The sequence below is a fragment of the Coloeus monedula genome (assembly GCF_965178545.1).
Source record: "Coloeus monedula genome assembly, chromosome: 5".
Taxonomy (NCBI): domain Eukaryota; kingdom Metazoa; phylum Chordata; class Aves; order Passeriformes; family Corvidae; genus Coloeus; species Coloeus monedula.
In genome coordinates this window covers 50251650-50276003 of record NC_138785.1, presented here as the reverse complement: position 1 = coordinate 50276003, position 24354 = coordinate 50251650, and the positions used below count along the sequence as shown (strand labels likewise).

Below are 24354 nucleotides of genomic sequence, written 5' to 3'. Positions count from 1 at the left end.
TGATTTGAAACATCTACTGAGAGAAAGGTTAAAGTTTGAAAGGAAAGTCACTGCGTGACTCTCATGGTGCCAGAAACCATGTCAACTCTTCTTTGAGACTGAGGGTGGACTAAATGTCCTCTTAGTGTTCTTTCCTGCACTGATTTCTTTCATGAATCTATGATTATTCAGCTGCTGTAACAGCTAGAAAGTTCAGTTTTAATTAGTCTGAAAGAGGAACATGTCTTTCATTCTGCTTAAAAATGTAACACACATAATATTTCATCTGGTGGAACCAGAGGGAAACCTGAAAAAGCTGCGGTCATGTAGGGACCATAGCTCTTCAATAAGCCCTAGCCATAGCCTAGGAGCTGAACAGCCATACATACATCTTCTGGCCAACACCAGCACAGAGAGGGATGATTTATCTTAGCAAAAATGTCTCTACATTATTCACCAAACAAAGGTTGTGGGTCCAGTGGACACTTTTGTGGAGATTCTTTCTGCACTTTGGGGTATTCTTAGCAACTGACCTTAGCAACTGATCTGAGCTTCCTCCTTTGCAGCAGGACCCAAGCAATAAATCAGACTGATGTGCTGGAAAGAGAATATAAGTATATAGGCAGGGATGGTGGTGAAGCAAACTGCAAAGTGCTCCATTAAACGTATCACCTCAATGTCTGCCCTCAGAAATTGAAGTCTCCAGGGTGATCTTCTCTTTTGAGAAGTGGTCCCTTTTATAAGGCAGGAAGCATTAGATATGCTCATATCTCAGTCAAAGAGTTTCCTACGCAGTGCCAACAGTTATTCAGCAGTACTCATTATGCAGGTGAGCTACATCACAGTGCTGCTACTCTGCAACACTCTGCAGATCTCTATGCACCATGTGCACAATGTCTGAAATATAAGCAAATTTATGCTGCACTCATCCTTTTTGTGGTTATTAGTGTCACTTAGTATCATCTTCCTCCAGCAAATTGACTCACCAAGCAAAATGCACAAGTGCACTTTAAAGTGGATCACATTATCACGCCTACTTCTTCGGAAGAGCCAAGTGTCATTACTACTTTTCACAAGGAATAACTGCCTAAACTGTTTCACATTCTGCAGTGCATCAACAGTGCTCTTCCTCCACTCAGTTTGCAGTTCAGAAGAGTGATGGAACAGTAATGCATGTCCATCTCATCATTCTACATGGGGAGATAAAATCTAGCGCTCACTTTATGCCTCTTTAAATGTTAGGGTAGTTGTTTCTGGAGTTTTTTCATCAAGATATGCACTTGTATATCACCTCTAAGGCCCTGATCATATTTCAGGTGTCAACAAGGTACTTGCATTAAAATTACTATGTTTACCCAAAAAGCATATTAGAGGTTTCTCTCTCAACACTACTGATTAGATGACATATCCTAACTGCACAGTTAATTTCACAGTCGAGTGTAGACAAAAAGTACTAATGATGACCAAGTGCTGATAGGATTTTACTTCCAAAATATTTTCACACTATTCACTAGCACTCTTCCTCTGTGTTTATTTTCTAGAAGGTAAACGGAGTATCAAAGAAATACAAGGGTGCATACTGTTAAATGGTAAGATTATGACTAAAACCATGAACTTGGAACCAGAAACCAGGAAATAAAATATCAGAAAGAAGAATTTTGGCTAAGAAACAGAGTGAGAAGAAGTGCCAACGGTCAGAATTGAGAACAACCAGCAATTTACGAAGCTGAATAACAAAGCCAGAGCCTACTAAAACTCCATATCATACATTTAGAGCTGAGACGCTGCTAGTGCTTGAGCTAGACAAACTATGGCCACTCAATGTCCAGAGATGAGGGTTAAATAAACTAGAAAATAACCAAAGGAATAAAGTTTTAGCCAGGGATTACAATATGCAACCACACATTGAGAGATCTTCTTATGCCTGATTGCTAGAGCTGTGTCTACCCAGAATTTTATGTGGGTCACCAGCCTTCTGGGACACTGTCTGTGGCAGCCTGGTGGCTTTTTGCACTTTGATTGCTCAGGAGTGCTTGTCAAGAGGCTGTCAGGAAAACCACTGAAGTAGACACTTGAGCTCAGATCTCAGTGACTTTTGATGGGACTGACTGACCTTTGTGCTTTTGAAAATCAATCCCTCGTTCTCTGCGAAGTGGTGGCTTCCCATGTGGTCTGTTATGTTTACAACTATGAGTGTTTGGTGTTTCGTGACCTCTTTTACTCATCATCACTTCACTTAATGTCATGGCAAAAGAAGGGTAATGACTCTTTTTTTGCAATTGTAACTAAAATGCTACCAGAGCAGAGGGTACGTGTTGGCCAAGGTCCTTGTTATGCAACTGTATGCAGATCATCGTGAATTGCATCGTCCATCTAGTTCAGTGATGCAGCACCAAGGTCACTGGGCAGTTTTAAGCTAATGATACGACCATAAGTCTAATAAATGTGCTTGGTAATCACAGCAAGCATATTGTCATTGTCGCAGATGTTATTCTTTCAAAAGAACTTGGCAAACAACTAAAACACAGCCCTTGTGTTTGCTTTGACCTCTCCTAAGAATGCACCATCAGGAACATTGAGGAGAGGAGATTGTTTTAGAAGACAAGTCATGGCCTACAGCTACAGAATTGGTACTCCTCATAGAACTCCTGCAGTTTGCTTAGAAAAACAGGCCAGAGGCTAACTGAACATGAATCAGTGAAATTTTGACAGAGAGTAGATTTTGGAAAGGAACATATCCATGAGTGATACCAACACTCATTGTAGAGATCAATTTCTTATTACAATGATCTAGGCAGGTTGACTTTAATTATGCAGTTGATTTTCTAGCCATTCTGCTGCAGTAACTCATTAGGTGCTGATCCAGTAGCCTTTTGTTATCTTTCAGGAAATACATTAACCAGTAAATGCATTGTGTCACCACGAACTTTGTCATTATGTACAGTGATTCCCCACAGGGCTTATCAGATGCTGCAATTGATGTTTCTTTGGAAGGATATACATCATTTCCCAGGCTAGGTCAAGATTGTTGATGTTAAGCCCTGAAAAAGTAGCAATCTAGTGTTCAGGACTTGTTGCAGCTCTAGTGTCTTGCAACCTATCATATATATGGATATCTCTATTTTTACATAGGTATATCATATATTCTTATGTACATCATGTATTCTTCTCTGTCAGGCATGAAGAAGCCCACAGCAGCCTGACCACTAAATATGCTCTTGACAATAAGGGAGAAAAAGGAAATTTAAAACAGGCACAATGAATTCTTGCTTCATTTATTCTCATTATTGATAGGAATAAAGATGAGTAATTCAGCCTTACTGTAAAATTCACTTAAGATCATTCAGTGAACAGAAAATGCCAATATGTGAAGATGGCTGTTTAGCAAGGCACTGGAATAAAGTGGTGGCAAGAGAGGTCTAAGGCAAGACACAGAGCTGTCTTTCGTCATTCTCAAATGACATGAACAGCACAGTCATGAAATGAGGTCACTGTTTTGTATATAAGCCCTCTGTGGCTTCCAAACCAAAAAAAACTAGAAAAATATTTCGCTTTACTAATGGAGCTTTTTCACCACGAAGCACAGCATGTGTCCAGTTCAATGTGTCAGCAGCTTTCTGCCCTCAATTCAGCTTACCAACAGTTAAACCATTCAAGGTCTATATTAAAACCTATTAGAGATGACATGTGACAAGACGATTTTTGATAAAGAGTGGAACTTTGGTGCTACAGAAGTGGCCAGGGAGACGAGGTCTCCGGATGCAACCTGACATTTTGTCAGCAACTGCTAGTCAGATATAAAACCATTTTACTGCCCTTGCACAGCCAGCCACATGCTATAGTTTCCTCTCACTCAGAATATGTTCACTTCCATACCCTTCTACATTTAGTTGCAACAAAACAGCAAAATGCTTATATTACAGCAGAATGCTGCATGTTTGTTTCTGAAGGTGACCTTGAGTATGTGTGGCGCACAAGAAGTGCAGTGGAAGGCAGGCAAACACTTTGCCTCCTACACCTCTGCCATACTGCCTGTGTCCAACACTTATATCACCCTCTGAATTAAAAGAAAGGAGCTATGTAAGTGCCAATTTTTGTGTGTGAATGCACATTCAGAACATTTCATGTGCATGCTATGAAGAACAAGAAACCAAAGACAGCTTAGAAAACGCCACTCTCCAAAATCATAATTATTTTTCCCTTTATGTGCTGAAGCTTATTTGTAAGTCTCATGAATTTTTTTAACTCTTTGGCATGGGAAGCATTAATTAAAAATCACTATGTGACCCATTACTATTTTATAATCCTCTCTTTTGCAAGTTGAAAGTAACAGTTTGCCAGGCTCGTATTTAAACAAGATATGAGGGAGCTCAATATGATGGCCCAGGCAAGAGAAAATACAGGAGAGCTGGATGGTGTCGGAAAGGCCTGTCCAGAGAGTCAGAGCAAGAGTTTAATACCAAATACACACATTTTAAACTGATCTTAGATCAAAATAACATTTATTTTTGATGAACTAACAGTTTGTGATAGTGACCATAATATTTTTAGATTTAGGAAGCACACACCAGAATAACATGGTCAAAAGCATCACCATGGCTACGCTGACCTTCAGAAAGGAGAGCTGGGTAATAATGCGGGATCTTGTTTCAAACAAACAGAAGGACATCTAAGACAGTTAAACCCTCTCAGTCAGCAGAGAGACTCCTGAAGGACACCATACTGGGAGCACAGCACCAGCATGTACCACTTACTGGAAAGCCCTTGGGAACAGGTAAAAGGAAATCGGCACAGAAAAACAGTAAATCAAGGGAAGTCACTGGAATTAAGAACTTAGCATTCAAAATGATGAAGATGTCTCTCAGTGAAAAAAAGGAAGAAGTTACAAATTCTAAGAGACTAAACATAAAACTATAATTAGACTACCATTTGCTTTGTAAAGGTTGTGGCAAAATTTCCAGGTGTTCATTTTCCCCGTAAGTAATTTGACTTGCCTATGACATCAAAAGACAAATTGATGGCTTGATTCACTACTTCCCCTGACATTCAGATCATGCAGATCAGGATGAGAATGAGCATAAAGTGCTGCAGAATAGAGCCATTTTATACTTGTTTTAGACAGTAGGAATGATAATAGGAAGTGTAGGACAAAAATGGATCTAAATGTTTCTAAACCATCTTTTCTGAACTCTACAACTAGTGCAACCATATGAGTCTGTCCCCATTCCAACATGAGAATGCCATTAATGCCTGGTAAATCAAAGCACCTGATTTTTACATCCATACCCTGCAGTCACTTGAGATGTTTATCTCTGCCTTATTACTGTCAGATTTACTCCCTGATACAGCAGGGCCAAATCTGTCATGTTTACAATTGCTGATCTTCCAAATTCACACAATTCCCACTTACATGCAACTAGATCCTGCCTAGTTACAGCCACAATTTACTCCAGGGTCATGCCTCCAACTTGGCCTCTCTGTTCCTGTTTTTGTAGCCTTGCAGTAAAGAAAAGGATTTTTTCCATAAATGAGTTGTGAATTTTAAGGAATTGGCTAAGTATGCATTACCCTTTGTTTACTTCTCATGACCTCTACTCTGAACTAGTTCCTTCAGAATTCAGTAAAATGAATTCCAGAATGGCTTGCATAAGAGTTCTTAAAAAAAACCCCAAATATGACAGCAATGGGAAATATTTTTACCAAAGGTACTTTCAATTCAGAGAGTCACTAGCCTGAGGACAAACTGATCATCTAATTTACCTCTGACCTGAGAAGGATTAGGAACAGAATTACTTTTGCGTATTCTTGAGCAGTTTGCCATACTAAGCTTCAAGCATAAGTGCTTGCAGTATCAGGAACCTCTGTCCCAGAATCACTGGCCCTCTGTCTAGGGACAGAAATACTTTGTAAATAATTCACCAAAGAGTTCAAAACAATCAATAAATTGAGGATTATCAAGATCATAGGAATATGCATCAAGAAGAAAGACTCTCTAAAACACTGAAGAAATAATCTGCTGCTGTTTATTTCCTTCACATTTCCATTTATTTCATCTATTTACTTTTTCTCGCTCTTTCTACAAATATCTTCATTTTCTCTTCCACTTCACACTTAGATTTTTTTCGAGTTGTTACTGCACACATCTCCAATTTCTTTTGATGGCTCAATATTTCTAATATTATATTTTAAAATATCATCTTATACATTCTGTGCTTTATCGCCATTATATAAATGTTTTATTCTCCTAAAACTAAAACCAGCAAACAGATTTTCGAGGGGCAGATAGAATTATGCAGGTTTGTATTTTGCCTGTTCCAATACAGTTCTGCCTTTCAGGAGACATTTTTAGGGGTTGTCTTTACTTTGTATGGAGTTTTCCTGCAGTTACAGCAGGCAGTGGTTTAGTGGCAGTTTTAAAATATAATGTTACTATGCATTAAAAACAGTACAATGGTGTTTTGGACAGCAACACCTCTTAAAAAAAACCAGAAAAAACAAGAAAACATGCCTGTGTTCCCTCTGTTGTACCAGCCTGTTCCTGGCCAATTCTTCAATATCCCAAAGCAGGGTCACTCACTCTTCTGTCACAAAAAATCTCCAAACCTAAACATATAAATTCTGGATGTTAATTAGTAATTATATAAAATGACAAGCTGTTTTTTTAAAAACAAATTCATATACATTTTCACTTGATTTACTATGTCCATTAAATATTTACATAATTGCATTCCAGTTACTCTCTAGGATATATATTATATTATAAATACTCAGAACAGAATTTTTATTTTAATTATTATTTATTTCCACTTTTACTACCTTCTCAATACAATTTCTTTTCTTTAAGCTGTAAGACTGTCAAAACACCATTATTTTGAGGCCATCTACCTGTTAGCTTGATTTTTTATTTCATTATCAGCCATTAGGAAAAAGACCAGTAAGTCATAGAATCTAATTTTGTTAATGGAACTTAATGCAACTGTAGGCAATCTGGAAATAAGTAAATAACCCCTTGCCCCTCCAGCAACCATGAACAAACTGTAAGAAGACTACCAGAAAATACATCTCAGAAAACTGTTAGAAGTGCAAAAAGTCCATAAAGTAAAGCACATGGGTATGCAATCAGGAGCTGCTGTCCTTCCATAGCCAATGCAGAGGTAAAAATTTTGGAGGCTGACAAACTGCACCATCCAATAATAAACAGAGCTAACACAGTTCCTGGGATCCCCCTAGGAGAAAAAAAAAAAAACACAGAAGAAACATGATAGAGTCCACATATTAAATGTAGTATCAAATCTTACCAAACTCGAGTTCTTGTCTAGCAGCATGTTGATAAAGTAACAACCACTGGAAGAACCAAGAACTAACTGACATAATGAAAGTCAAGCACGAGAGCAAATTAAAATTGTAACCATAAACAAAAAAGTAATTTTTTCAGCAAGGATAAAGGCTTCATCAGAAGTACTGCTAAAAGGACTGTACATTTCCAAATAAATCTTCTGGGCCTCCAGCAGATGCAGCTGCTAAAGTTTAATATTAAATTTAGCCAAGTTCCTATTTAAGCCAAAATCATCTTATAGAAATTGTTGGGTTCTAAAATGACACGACAGACCTACTCTTCCATCAGGAAGCCTGATGATCTGGAGGGGTTGCATTTTTATAACATTGAGAACAGATTTTAAGGGTGTCTTAGATTCTGAGGAGAGACTCTGAAAGACTCACACCAGTGGGATGGGCAGAAAGGTCTCCCAGGAAAAAGCTTGACTGGCCTTTTAAAGAAGGGAGCACACTGAGCACAAAGTAAGGAGTGGGAAAAGAACCACCAAGGAAAAATATTTTGCTCATGTTGGCATCCTTCTCTGCACACTGAAAGGACCATGACTTTCTGCCCTACCTCTTGGTGACTGCTGGGCCCTTTTGAAGTTACATTGTGCCACCTTTCTGGAGCAGGGAAGCCTGGAGAACTGATGATTATGGGACTATGGTTAAAACCCTGCTGAAATACTCCTGCAGATTACAGAGGGCTCACTATTAAACCCTGTGGGAACAAAATCTTGCCAATAAATAATGTTTCACATATGCTTTATTTGCACTCTATTTGCAGCCTGCTTCTGTAAAATGCATGAGATCATGTGCATAATACACTGCTGAAGTACATAATGAGATAGCTGCTTTACACACTTTTGCCGTGTCAGTCTCAAGGACTTTGAGAAAGAATAAACCTCTGCCACTCCTAAAGGCTTTCCTGGCACCCCACACTTCCAAAGCATCAGCATAACAGAACCAGAAGGGAAAAACAGGCTGCATATACATAGGTAGGTCCTTTTATCAGAAATCATCTCCACAAATATCATTATTGCAACTAAACCATGATGAATAAAGCCCTCCTTAGGTAATTTACTTAGTTTACTTAATGCAATCACATCACATAAAATAGTTCATTTCTTAGCAATCCAGTCACCAGGCCAATAAGGTACTTGGTGTTGTCAGCTCTTGGGCTGTTGAAGGAGGAAGGAAAGAATCGATTTTACGGTGACTCTGCACCTCATTGCAACTTCAACAAGTTAAAAATAAAACATTAAAGACCATGTGATTTCATATCCTCAGTTTAAGTGTTCTTTAAACCTATACAGTGGCATTCAGGGAAATTCCACTGGGCTTTGTAAAGCAAGTTCCTGGCCTCTTCTCCAAGTAGAGATGCTAAGTTACCTAAACAGCGAGCCAGAAATTCAGAGCTGGTATGGATGGCTCTTTGAGCAGGTACCCATGCTGGCAGAGGGATGGGATGCAATAGGAACATACTGTGCACTGACAATTTTCAGCTAGCATAATGACCCTTTAGGGGGCTATCACAATTTAGAGCTGTGGCTGCTCTGCCTTGCACTGAAGTCCGTCCAATGGCCTCTCATGGTTTGTTCCAGGACTGTCAGAGAGCAGGATGGAAAAGTGACATAAAAATTATATTGGAATAAAGAGGTAACGCTGTGCATTTACAAATTCAGTCCTTGATCTAACGATGCGTTACTGCCAAAATGAATGGTTTGGCAGAGAGCTCGTGTCTGGCACATCCATGAGGGTCAAATCATCTAGCATGGGAGAAGGGCAAAAAGCAGATTTCATGCTTACAGTGACCAAGAGGACTGGGGCTGTACTGGTGTGAGATTGAAATGGAGGGACACACGTGAGTGGACCCTTTCCACTACTCTCTCTCTCACATCCTGCAGATGCTGTCACCAAAAGGGTCCTTTACATCAGCTGGGTCTAATAATTTCTTTCTCCATTCTTACATTAATTTCCTTCACTGTTTAGTTAGGGAAGTAGCTTTATCACCCTGTTTGGGGATTTGATATTAAAGAATTGTTGTTTGCTTTCCGCAGGAAAAAAGTCTATTGATGTTTCTCCCAGAAGGACGGCCTAATAAATTTGGGCTCACACGTCATAACAGCATAGATGGGCACAAACAAATCTAGTTCCATGCAGGTTTGAGTAAGAGAAGTGGTTTTCTCCTCAGTACTATTTGGTACCCCAAATGTTCCATATTTTGCTTTATTTAGTTATGAAAATCGAAAATTATTTGATTACTATGTATCTTTGCCATAGATCAGTGCATTATCTTACGTATATTTTTGGCGAAAAAAATTCAGATTATTTCTTTGAACTTTGAACTAGAAATAATGTTTTTATAAATATTTTTTTTAAATCATTAATGTATTGCTCCTTCTTTTACCATTTTAAATAATTTTTTAAATTAAAAATAATGAAATGTATGTTGGATTTAAAAGCTGCCACTTAATTTTAATAGCATGTTTGCAATAGTTAGCCTTGGTACTTGCTATGTTCAAGCAGTTTCATACAGCATACAAGAAAGGACTGCAGAATCCTGTCAATAGGTACTTAATGTTATCAATTTATTTTAGAAATAACTGTTTAATTTTTAAAAGGCTATCACACTTTAGTATTTATGGATTCTCAAAAGATGTGCTTTCTGTAAGTTCACAGCATTTTACAAATGTGTGGTGTGTGCTTGGGGATTCCTTGTACAGACAACAGTATTCTGCACAGTTGTAACAGCTGGTTTGGAATTCACCCCATCTGTCTTACAATTATGTATCTGCACATTTTATTAGTCTGGATTATTAAACAGGTTAATCAAGAAAATATGGGAAGTGTAGGAGAACAGAGAATAAACAGCTTCTTCAGTGTCACTATCATCCATCTTATCAAGGACAGCTCAGAAACACTTTAATACATGGAATATGGTCAGGTTAAGCCAACATAGCTCCACAGAAAAATGCAACAAGAATTTGCCAAAACTTCATTCTACCACATAATTTCCTTAAAACAAAAAAAATATATATACACATATGTAAGAATGCTGCTTTTCCAAAGAAAATAAACAAGGGCATTTTCTTGTTCATATGCTAAGTTCCATATGTTACAGATTGGATAGTTAAAAATATGAGAGAACAAAAAAGACTAAGGAGGAAAACCATCATTAATAACATGTTAACAATAGGTAAAAGCACTGCTCAAGGCCTTCAAGCAAGATCTAGGACTTGCTTGTACTTAGCTGTGTGTGAACAGGGAGAGAAACACTGTGTCTCAAAGGGCTTATCAAAAAAAGGGGAATGAAAGGCTTGCCAAAAAGTTTCCTATTCACAGGATATGACTGAACAACCCCCCACATGTGCACAGATACATACACCGCTACACATTTGGGTTTTCAAAGTACTCAGTTCTTTTCAGGTTTGCAATTGCACCACAACAATACCTCAGAATATGCAACTCTACTATATCTTAAACACTTATTCTAATTCTCCACATATTACTTGGCTATTTCATTCTGTCCCACAGAAGTCAAGAGGAAATATAAAGATGGGAGGCCTGATGCTATGAAAAAAAAAAAGAAACAGGAGAACCAGCTATATAAACCCAAAGTTCAGCAGTTGCTTTCAAAATTGATACCTGAGTTTGGCCACTGTTGGGTCTGCAAAACAAAAATCACATCTGAGGCTGCTGCAAAAATCAACAGCACTCTCAGTCCAAGTGGAAAGCAGTGGAATTAAAGACTCATATCAAAATGAATGTATACCAGCCCTCTCCAATACAGTCCAGTTTAGTCTGTTTCCACCTATGAATACAAACTAAATGGTATTAGAGTTTCAGAAGCAAAAATTCACTACATGACCACTTATAAAATGTTTTGCACAACACCAGCATCTGAGTTACTGTTCTTCATAGGATTCCTGTTGCCATGGACTGGTACTTACTGCAGTGAGAAGACAACTGCAGAAGAGGACAGGATCACCATGGGCAGCAGGCAGTAGCCCAGGACACTTGCAACGCAGCCATGTGAGACTCCCGAGACGCTCATCAGGTTCAGCAGGGCATGCATGGCCAGGCACCCGATGGCACTCATCCCATACACGTAGCCAAAATGAACTTTTCCTGCCTGGAATAAATATGAGTAAGCATGAGGTGTCGGAAGTGAGCAGTGATCACAAAGTGCTAGCAGAAGACAGAATTAGGTTTAGGTTTGTTACTTCTTCTTGTTGATACTGTCTCTCTGCTTCACCTACAGTTGTGAACCACAGCTGATACTTTTGGGTGATTTTTGCATAAAAATAATTCCAAGGTGCAATTGAGAAAATGTGCTTGTCTCAAAGTTACAAGGCTGATTCTCAGTCTTACTGTCATTGGGCTCTGAACACAACTGGAATTGGTTGGGAGACTTGGGTAAGTTTAACTGGCAACAAGCTAAGAAGAAATTATGGAAAGCACATTTTAAATTAAAGTCATTAAAAATCAGTTTAGTTTCAGGAAACATCTTTTTAATAAGTTTATATGGGGCTGTGGAAAGTGTCCTCAGTAATATGATGACCCAGGTTATCTGATATGCTTCACATTTTGTTACAAACCTTCTGCTTTAAGCAGGTCTGCAAAAAATTAGTAAAATTTTGCTTAATCTATGCTGGTTTTCAGGGTAAATGTGACCATTCTTCCCCTCGACTACCATTAGAAAGGCATGTCTCTGTGCCTAGACCAATACAACATGTTTATTTCAACATAAAACCCAGTAGTAACTGTCAGCTTGTGTTCTTCTTTTGTTCTAATGAATGAAAAAAAATCCTAGATTTTTTTTCCTTCCAGTTTTTATTCCATTGTTTGAATTTATTGCCTATGAAAGGTACCAGCCTGGAGCCTGGACCTTGATGTTTTCTAATTTAGACACAATGCTAGTAAAACAGGCAACTGTGGCCACAGCACCACCAATTCCTTCATCTCCTGCCATCCTTTTCAAGGATCACCTCCAGGCATAAGGGCATTGTTCACTCCCCAAAATAAAGTCACAAAAGACTGTTAAACATTTTTTTCTCTCTCTTCAAGCTGCTACCAAATTAAATACTGAATGTTGGCTATGCTATACTGTCATTTTCACACCTGTACCTCAGAAAAATATTCCTAAATCAGAGATCTGTTTTTTTCTTGGAACTTTGTATCCTAATGATAGAATGCACCTGTGAAGGACAAAGTTCAGACCTGCAACTTAACCATTAACTCAGAACCATGGAATAAATGTCTCAAATGAAGGGCCACTATGCATTGCCTTCCTGACACATGACAAGGTATATGTACAGACATAAAACACAAGTGTGTTTGTTCATACACACACACACACACACACACATATATCTATATGTTGCACACACTTGCGGTGGCCGGTGAACCTGCGTTACAAGGGACAGAGAGTTCTCTGTAAGACAAGTCCCTAGAACCACAAGAACCTCCCCAGGTTAGGGTGACCAGAAAGGCTTCTCCCAGGACGCTCGTTCTGTTGTGGTCATCTACCCCAGTTCTGTGTTCGCGGTTGGCTGTTGGCCCTTGCCCCTCACCACTCCCCAAGAGCTTCCCCATTGGTCACCATTCCCTAGTCCTGCCTTTTCCCCACCCCCAGATAAAATCCTGAGTTCTCCGTTGTTGTCCTTTGCCTCTGAACCTTTCACAGTGTGGAAGCAATAAATTCTCTTGTGGGAACCCATGCAAAGACCCTTCCTGCCTCTTTGCCATCGTCATTATTGCTGAAACTATCTGTGCGTTTGTGCATGCATGCGTGTGACCCCACGGAGCCGGAGAGGGACAGTAATACACACTATATATTATATATTGCATATGATAAACCATGTTAGACTCAAAACTAATAGATGGTCTCAGTTTCCTAATAATGCTGGGGCTTATGGTTGGATTCTGTTGTGATGGATTAGGTGGAAACATTGTTGAAACTTTCATCATGTTTTGGGATATTTGCTAGTTTATCTCCCACGATGACTAAGGAGGACTGAGAAGACTTCTGACTTTACTTATCCATACATTTTAGTGAAATCTGGGGGAAATAAATTTTGAGGACCCTTCTCTGCCCTCTCTTCCTGTATTCATGTGTGTGGAAACTGATCACTGGATGCCAGCAGAATTTGAGCTGGACAGATGTGAAGGAGCACTGTGGAGAAGGCCTTGCCTAGTGATGACACAGCTTGAAAGTCCTGATGCTGCAGGTTGGTGGCAGCTCACCAGCTCTCATTGGAGAGCAGTGCATGAATGTGAAAGGCAACCTGAGTTAATGAGACCTGACATTACATCAGCAACACTATCCTGTCTGCAAATTGACCTGGCTCGCTGCTGAGCCCTTCTCTGGTCCCAGTCCTCAAGGTTAAGTCAGGTACAGCCAGGTTGCCTATATCCTTCCATCATCCTGGCCTTTTCCCCATTACCGTCTTGCACCGTAAGGAATAATCTATTCCTGAAACAACAGCATAAGAAATCTTCCTATTTAGGTACAGACTCCTTTGCTGGCATTTGCATACTAGTGGTATAAAATAATCAGGAAAAATTGCTTGAACGAATAAAATTAATGATAGCTAAAAATAATGTGGGAAGGCAATAATAGCTCAGATGATTAGCAATTAGAATTTCAGTTATTAAAGATATGTAGTAAGTTTAACACCCACATTGTTTTGGGGCAGCCTTTGCTATAGACCAACTAAGTAAAATTCTGCCTCAAAACAGATGCATCACCTATGAGCTATATTTTATGTTTGTTTCAGTGTATTTAACTATTCTACATGGCACTACATAGTAGCTTGGTTTAAGACTAAGAGATTCCTCAGCCAGAGATGAAGGGAGCACTAGCACCAGCAGCTAGCTGAGATCTCCACTTGGTGAAATGTTGGATTTGTGGTGCAAGGATATGAGAGAAGAAAAAAAAAAAAAAGCATCTGAACATGTTGGTTCCAATTTTAGTCTTACTTAACATATGTAAATATATTGACTCACACACACGGGAATACTCCCAGTTCACAGTGATGTAAGCAAAACCAGAATCAGGCTTGATTAGTCTGACAGGCTTTGATGAATGGAAAGAGCTAAATCTGTCCTGCAGAAGGAGCAAGGTTAGGAGAAAGTCAGACTTTGTGTGCTTGTTTGCATGTGCCTGGAGTGGGTACTACGACCTTTAGCTGAAGCAGATGGGGAAGTATGATTTCGTACAAATGACAGTGTAACATGCAAAGCAGCTGAGACTTGGGCTTCTGCTAAATTTTGTGCTGCTGTTGTTTCTCTATCTACAATGGAGCTGCCCAATTTTACACTAACATGAGGAAGAACAAGTCCTGCTGCCAGACTAGCAGCCTTTTCCTCTTTTTCTCTGAAAGAACTGCTATCCTTTGAAGAATATCTTTGCATAATTTTCCATAGTTAAAAAGCTGAAACTAAAGAAAATGTATACATTATTTTTAGAAACAAGCTCTCAACCAAATTATGTTCCTGGTGCTATCAGAAGATACTTATTTAAGTACAGAAGGATATCATAGTTTACACAGCTGAAGAGACACGTTAATATTCAAATACATCTGAGATAAAATGGTAGCCTGAATTTCTAAGATAAACCCATAGACTTGCTTCTGTGAAGTTATGGAAGAAAAACACTGGATTGTATCAGAGGTGTTCTGCTGCCCTGAAACTGGGGCATTGAAAATACTTGGTTTTCTAATGACACCTCAAATGCGTAATAGCCCAGAAAAAGTATGAAAATTAAAGTAATTTATTTCAATAATAATAGTTTAATATTCATTATAATCATTGGCTATTCAGGGAGAAAAATCAACAGGAAACATTTTTTCCATTCTTTCTTTTAACTTGCTTTCCTTCCATTTTCTTGATTATAACTAATTCAACTTTCTCCTTTTACTACCCTCATACATTTATTTCTCCAGGTGGAAAATAGCCTGTCTTCTCTAGCTTCCCACCTTCTTTTCCTTTTATTCCCTTTCCTCCTGCCTCTTCCACCCTTTTAAAAGATTTTTATTTTTATAGGGACATAAATAATAATACTACTTGCCATTTATATTGCAGTTTGCACATTCAAGGTACTGCACTGACATTACAAATTGAGTAAGAACTTTCAAGAATCTTCTGATTCAGCACTATTTATCACAGAGGAAATGGAGAATTAGAGCCCCTTTCCTCTCACCTCCTAGCAGAGCAGTAAAGCCCTTCCCAGAATGGTCCCACCTTATCCCTGTCTGATGAATTGCTGCCAGCAATCAGAGCTGTACTTCAGCAACACCGGAGAGCCCCTGTTGCCAGTGATATATAGATGAATCTGCAATTCTGTACAACCCTGTTAAACTTTCCTCCTGTAGGAAAGCCATATTCATAAAGAAGAAGGAGGTCAAATACAGGCTACTATAATGTGTTAAGCAGACAATATAGAACAAAGAATATAAAATAAGAAAGTACTAGAGAAATTTATAGGAAGGTATTGCAAATTTAAGGGGGAGGGAAGACTGTTTCCATTTCTTTTTTTTTCCAATTATTCTAGCTGTATAGAGATTTTTTTTTAATGTATATGTAGATGTATATCTAAAATAACATTGAAAGAAGATAATTTTAAAATAGTAGCAAGTGTTAGAAAAACGGGGCTGGCCTGCTATTCCTTTTTATTCCCTCCTTTAAAACCTGTTCAGAGCCTCTTCAGATTATATATGGCACAGATCTGTCCTTTGTTCATATTAAATCCCACCCCAAAAATGGTGTGGTCTCTTCTTTCCACTGAAAGTAATACATCACTTCACCTGTGTCACCTTTACATTGCATTTAAACCTTATGCAGGTACTTTCAAAGTAGGGAGAATTTTTAATACATAATCCCAGAAAAACTGGCAGCAAATGACTCATTTTATGCCAGTACTTCATCTTCTGCAACTTCACACTCATTATCACCTAGGCATTAGCTTGTTAGAAAAGAAATCCCTTAAGATTTCTACAACATCCTACCATCAGCAATGTTGCTCCAAGGGCCAAACAGAAAACCATGGGTCCAGTGAGGTCTGTCTCATTCATAATGCTGCCATCTGCAGGCTTCATTGGGTTTAGAACTGTTAATGTTTTTTGCCATATATGCTCAAAATTGATCCCAAGCTCTGCAACAAGAAATTTCAGGATCTTGTTAATTGCTCCCAAGAAAACAACACTTTTACAAAAACCCATTAGACACCACAAAACTACAAACAAATGCTTCAATGAAGATAATATTGTAGGATGACATATTCTGTAACAGGAACATAATGTCCCTGCTATATACCCAGTATATTTGAGAGTGAGCTTTGATTCTAAATTGGAATATTAATTTATTAAATCCAATTTTAGGCAGTGAACCAAAAAATGCCCTCAGCACTTTTTAGTTAATATTTGTTTTTCCTATATTTAAAACACATGTATCTAATGCCACACTAACTTAGATGTTGAAAAATACATTAATTAACAGTAACTGCAGAACTTAAGATATTCTAGAACACTGAGGACAGAGATATATGCTTTAATTGTAGCAAATCTGACAAGAAATGTGTCTTAAATCCGAACTGCCAAAAGCACTTAAAAAGGACATTTTTCCCTTTCAAGGTAAGTTAATACTACTTTGTACAGTACTTTATAAGCTTGGGGTTTTGTGAGGGGTTTTCTTTGCATTTAAAATGTAATTAGTGAGAACCCTGGAAACAGAAAAATATTCTTTCCCATTAAAGTTCATGGGAATTCTGCCATTAACTTTGCTAGGGCAAAGCTTTATCTTATAACTTCTGGAGAAACACTTAAGCTTGTACGAGTAATCATCTTCCCTGATTCTCCAGTAAGGGAAAAGTTAGGTTCAGATTTGCTGCCAGAGTGACTGAGACTGACAATGTGTTAGATCTGTTTGGAAAGCCAAGTCTTTATCTTGTTTCACCTCTCCATCATCTTGAGTTCAGCCAAAACACTGCATATATAAAGCTATTCTGCATCAAAATATATGGTTTTGGTCAGATTTATGTGGTACACAGATAGGAATATCTCTGAAGCCTTGCAGATCACAAGTAGTTGTATTACAGCATCCTTTTCCCAGGGTGAACTGCATGGGAAGTTAAATGGTCTTAGAGGTAGAGATCTAGCAGTCACCTCTAGCAAACAGAGTGATCTTGCTGGCTTTAAGGCAGTAGTAGCCCCTTTTAAGTAGCAAAAACTCCAGTTGCCTTCCAGTATGCCAAACTAGCAGGCTGAATATGCTCCTTTAACATTATGCTGAAATAATTACAGACAAATTCTCCATTTTTTTTCTAATGTAGCATAGGTATTTTGCAAGCGACAAAATCAGCCACTAGCATTAGAATGGTCAATCATCATGAAGACAGACATTGCTCATATGGTTAAATGATCAACTAATTGAAACTTAAGGCAGCTTTCTCAATTCCTTTCCCACTGAAACAAGCAACTTAGCACCTGCAAACTACTAAATTTATTACGAGGTATGCAGAAAAGATGATTACCCATCTTTATTAATTATAGATTTTCCAATATGTATGCAGGAGAAACACAGTGGGAAAAAATGTTGGAAAGGTGAATGCAAAACCTGTTGTATTGCTGCCATCTCGTGGTGGCACAGTATATCTGCTCTGCGCCGTAAGGCTGGATTGATCCACGGCCAATTCCGAGAAAATGTAGCTTTGGGGGCCAGGAGCTGCTGGCTGAAGCTCACATAGTGAGGCTGGGCAGCTCTGCTGCAGTTTCTCTGGTGAGTTTCACTAGCTGGCAAAGCAAAGTTAGAGGCACCCCCAGCAATCGCGCACGTCGCCTGTGGGATTATTTTTACCTTCTAGCAAAGGAGGTTCCTCGTCAAATCCGTCAGCGTAACCAAGCTGAGAAAGAGTGTGGGAACTGTGGGTTGGCTGCAAAATCTGACCCGTGTAGCCCTGAGGGGACAGAAGCATGTCTGATGGGACAAAAGCCCCGGCTGGAGGTTGCTTTTCTGTCTGGCTCCTAGGACAAGAAGCAAAGCACAGCAAAACTCGTAACTACAATGAGAAACATCTTACAGCTACCCACAACGTCCCACCTACTTTTCACCTATTTTTAGTTTGGGGAAAGCGGAAATTTTCTGGGTACAATCCTCGCTGTGGGCAATGAGTGCTGAGCTGCTGACCGTGCCTTTGCTGCCCTGCCCTGTAAGTCCCTCCGCAGCCAGGCAGAGCTCCTTGCCAGCCTGGCAAGCACCCTGCAGCCCAGCGCACCCACTTCCATGCCCACCCAGCACAGACAGCCACACAGGAACCCAGGCTGGATGAGGGGGAAAGGGAATTTAGGAGCTGTGAGGGCACCCACTGATTCAGGCACTTCTGATTTTTTTGCCCAGCAGCCTGGTGGGACTCCTCAGGTATGTCCATACTGCTAATGAAAGAACCACATATTTAGATTTTTTCCTTGAATCTGAGAAGGATCCTAAAGAATTTCTTGCAATATGCATCGTAAATTTCACATTAATAACACGAAGCTCAGTTACTCCTACTAGGTAAGCAACCTGTAACAGCTATACTAATAAAAGTAGCACGAAATCAAATCCTTTTAAAAAGAAAAGTTCAATTATAATCATTCTACCTTTCAGAAGGTCTAGATGATGTCTTGAACCTCTTTCCTGCTCCTGCAAGCCCCAAAGCTAGCCCTGAAGCCATCATCTGCTGAAGAGGGAAGCTGAAACAACACCCGTACTTACTTTCTGCTTTCGCAGAGGTTTTTGTCTGAGCCATAGCTGTTGCAACCTTCTTCCTGGTCGTCTATAGTATAATTAGACTGGTAAAAGTCGAAGTGAAACTGCTCAAAATTTGACATTCTGGTTGGAAAAATGATTGCAAATATCAGTAAATAGTCCTAAACTTAAATGAAAATAGCAAGTAAAGCCACAAACTCAAAAGAATCTTTCTGTAGAAGGTCATGATAATTTGCAAGTGAAAAAAAAAGACCTTTTACTTTCTTTAGCTGTAACACAAGGAGTTCATCTGCTCTTACTGTAAATTACAGTATATTAATTTACAAGTGGTATATGAGACTTCCTTTCTTGTTACTGTTACCAAAATAATTTAATTTTGAAAAAAAAAATATATATACACACATAAACTATTGTTTTAAACAGTTCATTTTCCTACTTTCAATTAAAAAAAAAAGTGACCATATCTCAGTGTTTAGAAATTAAAGTTTTAGGAAGTATTTTGGATTTCAAAACCAATTCCTATTTACAGTTATTTATGTTTCACAATATTATATATGACTCTCATAAAACAATAGAAAAAAAAAATTGTTCACAAAATTTGTGATTTCTGTTCAAGGAGACAGCTATAGCTGGCACATCATTAGTACCAGAGAAACATTCTCACTGGCTAGCAACATGACTGGTAAAAGACAGCATACTGGATGATTGAATTGGATTGATGATTGGATGATTTCTTGGTGAAAGAAAACATGTTAAAGCATATCTTTCCTTCCTACTGCATGGGTTTCACCACTTGGCTAGCACTTAGGTAGTTAAACCCTTAAAACCCACAGAGAAGTTACATAACCTGGCTGATAACCATATCCATATAAAATTTACTTAGATTTTTATGTGAGATATTAATCTCTCCTAACATTTCCCATTTTTTTCACTTTTGTCCTCATTTCCAACTTTCCAAATGCCACTGGCAAAATATGCTTTGGACCTCACAGTTATTCTCAGAGTTATCTCAATATTTATCAAGCCCACTCTGCTTATGGGAAATATCTTTGCAAATCTCTTTGTAAGATAAAAGTGATAAAGATTAGTATTTCATCAGGGACCTTGAAATGCTGCATATTAGAGTTCCTGATTTTTTTCCCGTTATCAGACTAATTTTTGGCGACCTATTTCCTTATTTTACCTAGAGTTCAAAGTAAAAATTATTCTTATATTATTTTCTTAACTGCTGATCAATTATGCAGGTTTCCCAAATTTAGAAGAGAAATAATTTTTACATGTTAAATATGAAGTAATATAAATTAATTGTACCAAGCTATTTCCTGTGGCTTTGTTTGGAATTGCACACCACTCAGGCATTTGTTCAATGAAGATTTCACATGGAGTATGTTTTAAGAAACTTGAGTTGGTAGCTCTACCTCAATAGTTCAATTCCAGTAAGTATTTAACGTCCTTTGCTGTCACTATACAGAATAAAATAATTGCTTAACCAGGTATGGTTAACTCTGTATGACAGAGTTCAGAAGAGTTAAATTTCTTTTCCAAAAGGATTTGGAGTTAAGGTTACTTACTTTTTAAGGTATTGGATGAAAACTCCAGTCTGTTGAACTTACATGTTGGAGAAGACTTAAAATATCCTCTTGCTTCAACAGGGATGAGCTTAGTGCTATTTATATTATTCTAAATTTGATATTTGAACAGATGCACATGAAGGAAAAAAACCTCACAACCTGTCAATATCAGGGCCAGCATTTAACAAGAGCTAACAACAATGGGCAGAGAACGGTATGAACCTTCGAGGAAAAATGAACAAAATGAACAAATACTGTTCCATGTATTACAACTCAGTAATCTAGATTTCTTCTTAAGCAGGTATTTATGAAGATCTTGGTGGAGCTCTCATTAGCTGAGCTGTTAGACATTAAAAAGTTTTAACAATGTGCAATAATATGTGTTAAATTAGTGGAGTGAATACACTTACGTGAGGGTGTGTTTCCAGCACATAGAGCCCTAGAACTGCTGTGGGATGCTCCCTGGGAACACTGCGGCAGAGCGAGGGAGGGAGAGAGGCACTGCTGGGCCTGTTTCCCAATAAGCACTTGGGTGGTTAAAGTTAAGGAATGTGACATTAAATGATATGTATTATCAGGTAATAAATCTATGCCTCAGGTGCATATCCAATCCTGTGATGTTGAAGGCCAAATAATTCCATTTCATTAGCAGAATAATGATGCACTGTTAGCACATGACCGACAATGCTATGGAACAGTTATAATATAGGCACATTTTCAAATAACTTAAAATTAAGTTTACCAAGTTTTTGCTAAATAAGTATGTCCAAGAAAGAGTCCAGAAATAAAGAATGGTGAGAAGCAAAAAGTGTAACATTCGATTCTGCAAATTACGGGTAATCTAACTATGGTATTTATCACAGCTATTGTTAAGTCTCCCTCACATCCTGCTATTTCTAGAGTAACAGTTCATGCTGCTACATTCACCAAGGTGAATTTTCATTTTCAACTCTTAGCAAACTGCTAATCTCTGTAATGTCTAATCATCTCAGTTTAGATAATGCGGTTTCATCTTGTTTATACCAAATCAGTGGGGGCAGTGATACAGGATTAACTTCTGTCCCTCAGGAAGGTAATTAAAAAAGTTCTTTTTAGGAACAGAAAGATCCTGATTTGCTAGGGTTTTGCCTATTTATTTAAATCATAGAAGTGATTTGATTGCTTTTGCTACTGTCTGTTAGAAAAGGTTCTATATATATATATACATATAAAATATATATATAATATATATATAATTACTGCATACAAATATATATACATCTAAACAAAAACTGGGAATAACTATCAGACAAAACACTTCAGAGAAGGAATTTAAATAGAAAAAAATACAATGAATAGTAGTTGAACAATACTTTAATAGCCATTAGTATACTACAGTTAGACAAGAAAGCCACCTGTAAATTAAGAAGAGGAAAAAAATGGAACTTAAAATTGAGCCATATATATTTTCCCCCTTATAAAAATTACTGTCTACCTTATGATACATATTATACATAAATTATACATATATGTTACATTAATATATCCCTGTGTATATACACATATAAATGGACTCATAAAATACAAAAATTAAAAATAATATTAGTTGGAAATGAGAAGTAGATGATTACAAAATTAAAAGAGGGTAAGTTTAAGTAGTTAATTGGAAAGTGGCTGATAGAAATGAGGACTACCCAAGTGCATTAAAAGCAGACAAAAGCATACTACTACTGCCATGCTCCTATCAGACATAAAAATAAAAGTATCAATAAAACAAAAAGACAGATGCATTCAATTACAAATGCTAAAATCACCATTTTGAAATTCTGCATCTAAAAGTTTTAGAACAAATGGTTAAAAACTTTCTATGTTGCTGAGTAACAAAACAACAGGAAAGTTTGGGAAGATCAAAACGAAGCAAATATGCTATCTTGTAAAAGGTTAAGTAAGATGCCTCAAGTAATTACTGGCCTGTCCCCATGAGATTGATCCTAGCAAATTATGGGCTCAGATAATAACTACCTGCATTGATGAATCCAATCAACATGGGCTTTTGGAAACCAGCTCATTTCAAACTAATTTATTTCCTAACAAGATTTGTAGGTGGGAAAGGTAACCACCGATGACCCATATTTATACAAGGCCTTTTACTTTATTTTGGTTCAATAAATATATAACCTTCACTGCTTAATGTGACAGTCATTGTACTGATTAAATAAGTGCTATCTGGTGTGTCTGGAATGTAATTGTGAAAGAGGGGAGGATTTCCACTGATGCCTTACAGGACAGAAGCTTTGCAATCTAGCAGACACTACAGGTACCTGATGTTCAGTCCATCACTGAGAGACCACCTAGACAAGGCTGTCATAGATGCATGACTTATGGGAAAAAGAAATTATTGCACTTGAAGGCTTTAGAACAGAGTTGGAATATAACCTTACTTTCTTTGAATGGCAGGTACAGAGGATGCTAGTAATATATGGGGAAGATAGTTTGGATGAGGTCTAATCCTCAGAATGAAAATGAGAATTGAAGCTGGTGAATACAAAAAAGATGAAGACAGGTAATGAAAAATGTGAGAATTTTTACAAGAAATTCAAAACTTTTCCTTGAAGTTAACTCCTAGGCTTGCATTTACCTACTTTTTTCCCATCTTTCCTGAGAAGGAAAATAGATGAGGGAAAAAATGAAATGTCATCAGTTTTCATAAGATTACATTTTCATTTTCAGCTATTTTTTGTATGAAATGGGATGCTACTTAAACTTTTTGAAACTTTCAGGTGAGCATTCTTTTGAAAAAAAATAGCACTAAATGAGATTAAATGGGAAAAGATAGAAAAGACTACTGAATAGAAAAGAACTGATAGAAAAGAACTCTGGCTTTAGATTCAGCTATGTAACCCAAAATTTTTACTCAAACTGACGAGTATGGCAAATCCATTATAATAATTAGTCAGTTATTCTATAGTTTTTTGAAATGTAAAAATTAATCACATTAAGGATTAATTCAGCAAGCTTTAAGCTTAATTACTTATATTTACAGGCCCCATTAATAATTTCGTAAGTGGACATTATTAAAATGTGGTCCTAAAGAAGAGAGAAAAATTTAATTGCAAAGAAATATACCATTTACTCTGAAATAGGTTTTTTTTTTTTACCAAATTAATTGCTTACATTATATAAAGTGGCTGCTAAATGAATTTTATGTCTCAGACACATCTATTGTAAGACCCGAATTCTCTCCTGTAACCGGTCTTCAGAGGATCGGTGGGTAAGATGCAAATAAAAATGAAAAAAAGAGTGAAATTTAGAGCTTATTAGTGTTTTCTTTTTTATGGTGAATGAGTTTGTTAGACTTGAACAAACAAGTGAGAAGTTATGGGTTCCTGTATGAATGGTTGTACTTATCAGTACTCCTTAGAAGTCAAACACACAATTCTGCAGCTATGCATTATTAGGAAAAGACAGTAAAACAGAGAGCATCATTATATCAAACAAAAAACAAACTAAACCAACCAACCAACTAACGAAACCAGAAAAAACAAACAAAAAAAACCCTTCAGGTGAAGCTTTTTTTGATATATGAATCACAAATAGCTGGTTCTCAGGTTGATTCTTTGGTATCTAATAACCATGAGTGATGTTTTCATTTTTTGCTCAGTGTAGGTACTAACATGATTTCTTACCTCCTAGTAGTTGCCTGTTTTCATGAAATTTGTAGAAACATAATTAGCATTAACAGCTCTGCTTCTCTGTTCAACAT

At 37.7% G+C, this 24354-nt stretch overlaps 1 protein-coding gene across 2 annotated transcripts; it reads right to left on the bottom strand.

The window, feature by feature from the left end:
- Nucleotides 1-4464: 4464 nt before the first annotated feature.
- YIPF7 (Yip1 domain family member 7) lies at nt 4465-20691 on the bottom strand. 2 transcript variants are annotated; one of them, XM_082281897.1, is made up of 6 exons: nt 20613-20691; nt 19048-19164; nt 18151-18317; nt 16305-16450; nt 11247-11428; nt 4465-7205 (listed from the first exon to the last, which is right to left on the bottom strand). In XM_082281897.1, the coding sequence occupies exons 2-6, from the start codon at nt 19161-19163 to the stop codon at nt 7043-7045; spliced, it is 774 nt and encodes a 257-aa protein (XP_082138023.1). In that variant the 5' UTR covers nt 19164; nt 20613-20691; the 3' UTR covers nt 4465-7042. The 2 variants fall into 2 exon arrangements, with proteins under 2 accessions (XP_082138023.1, XP_082138024.1); XM_082281898.1 differs by lacking the exon at nt 16305-16450.
- Between the last annotated feature and the right edge of the window lie 3663 nt (nt 20692-24354).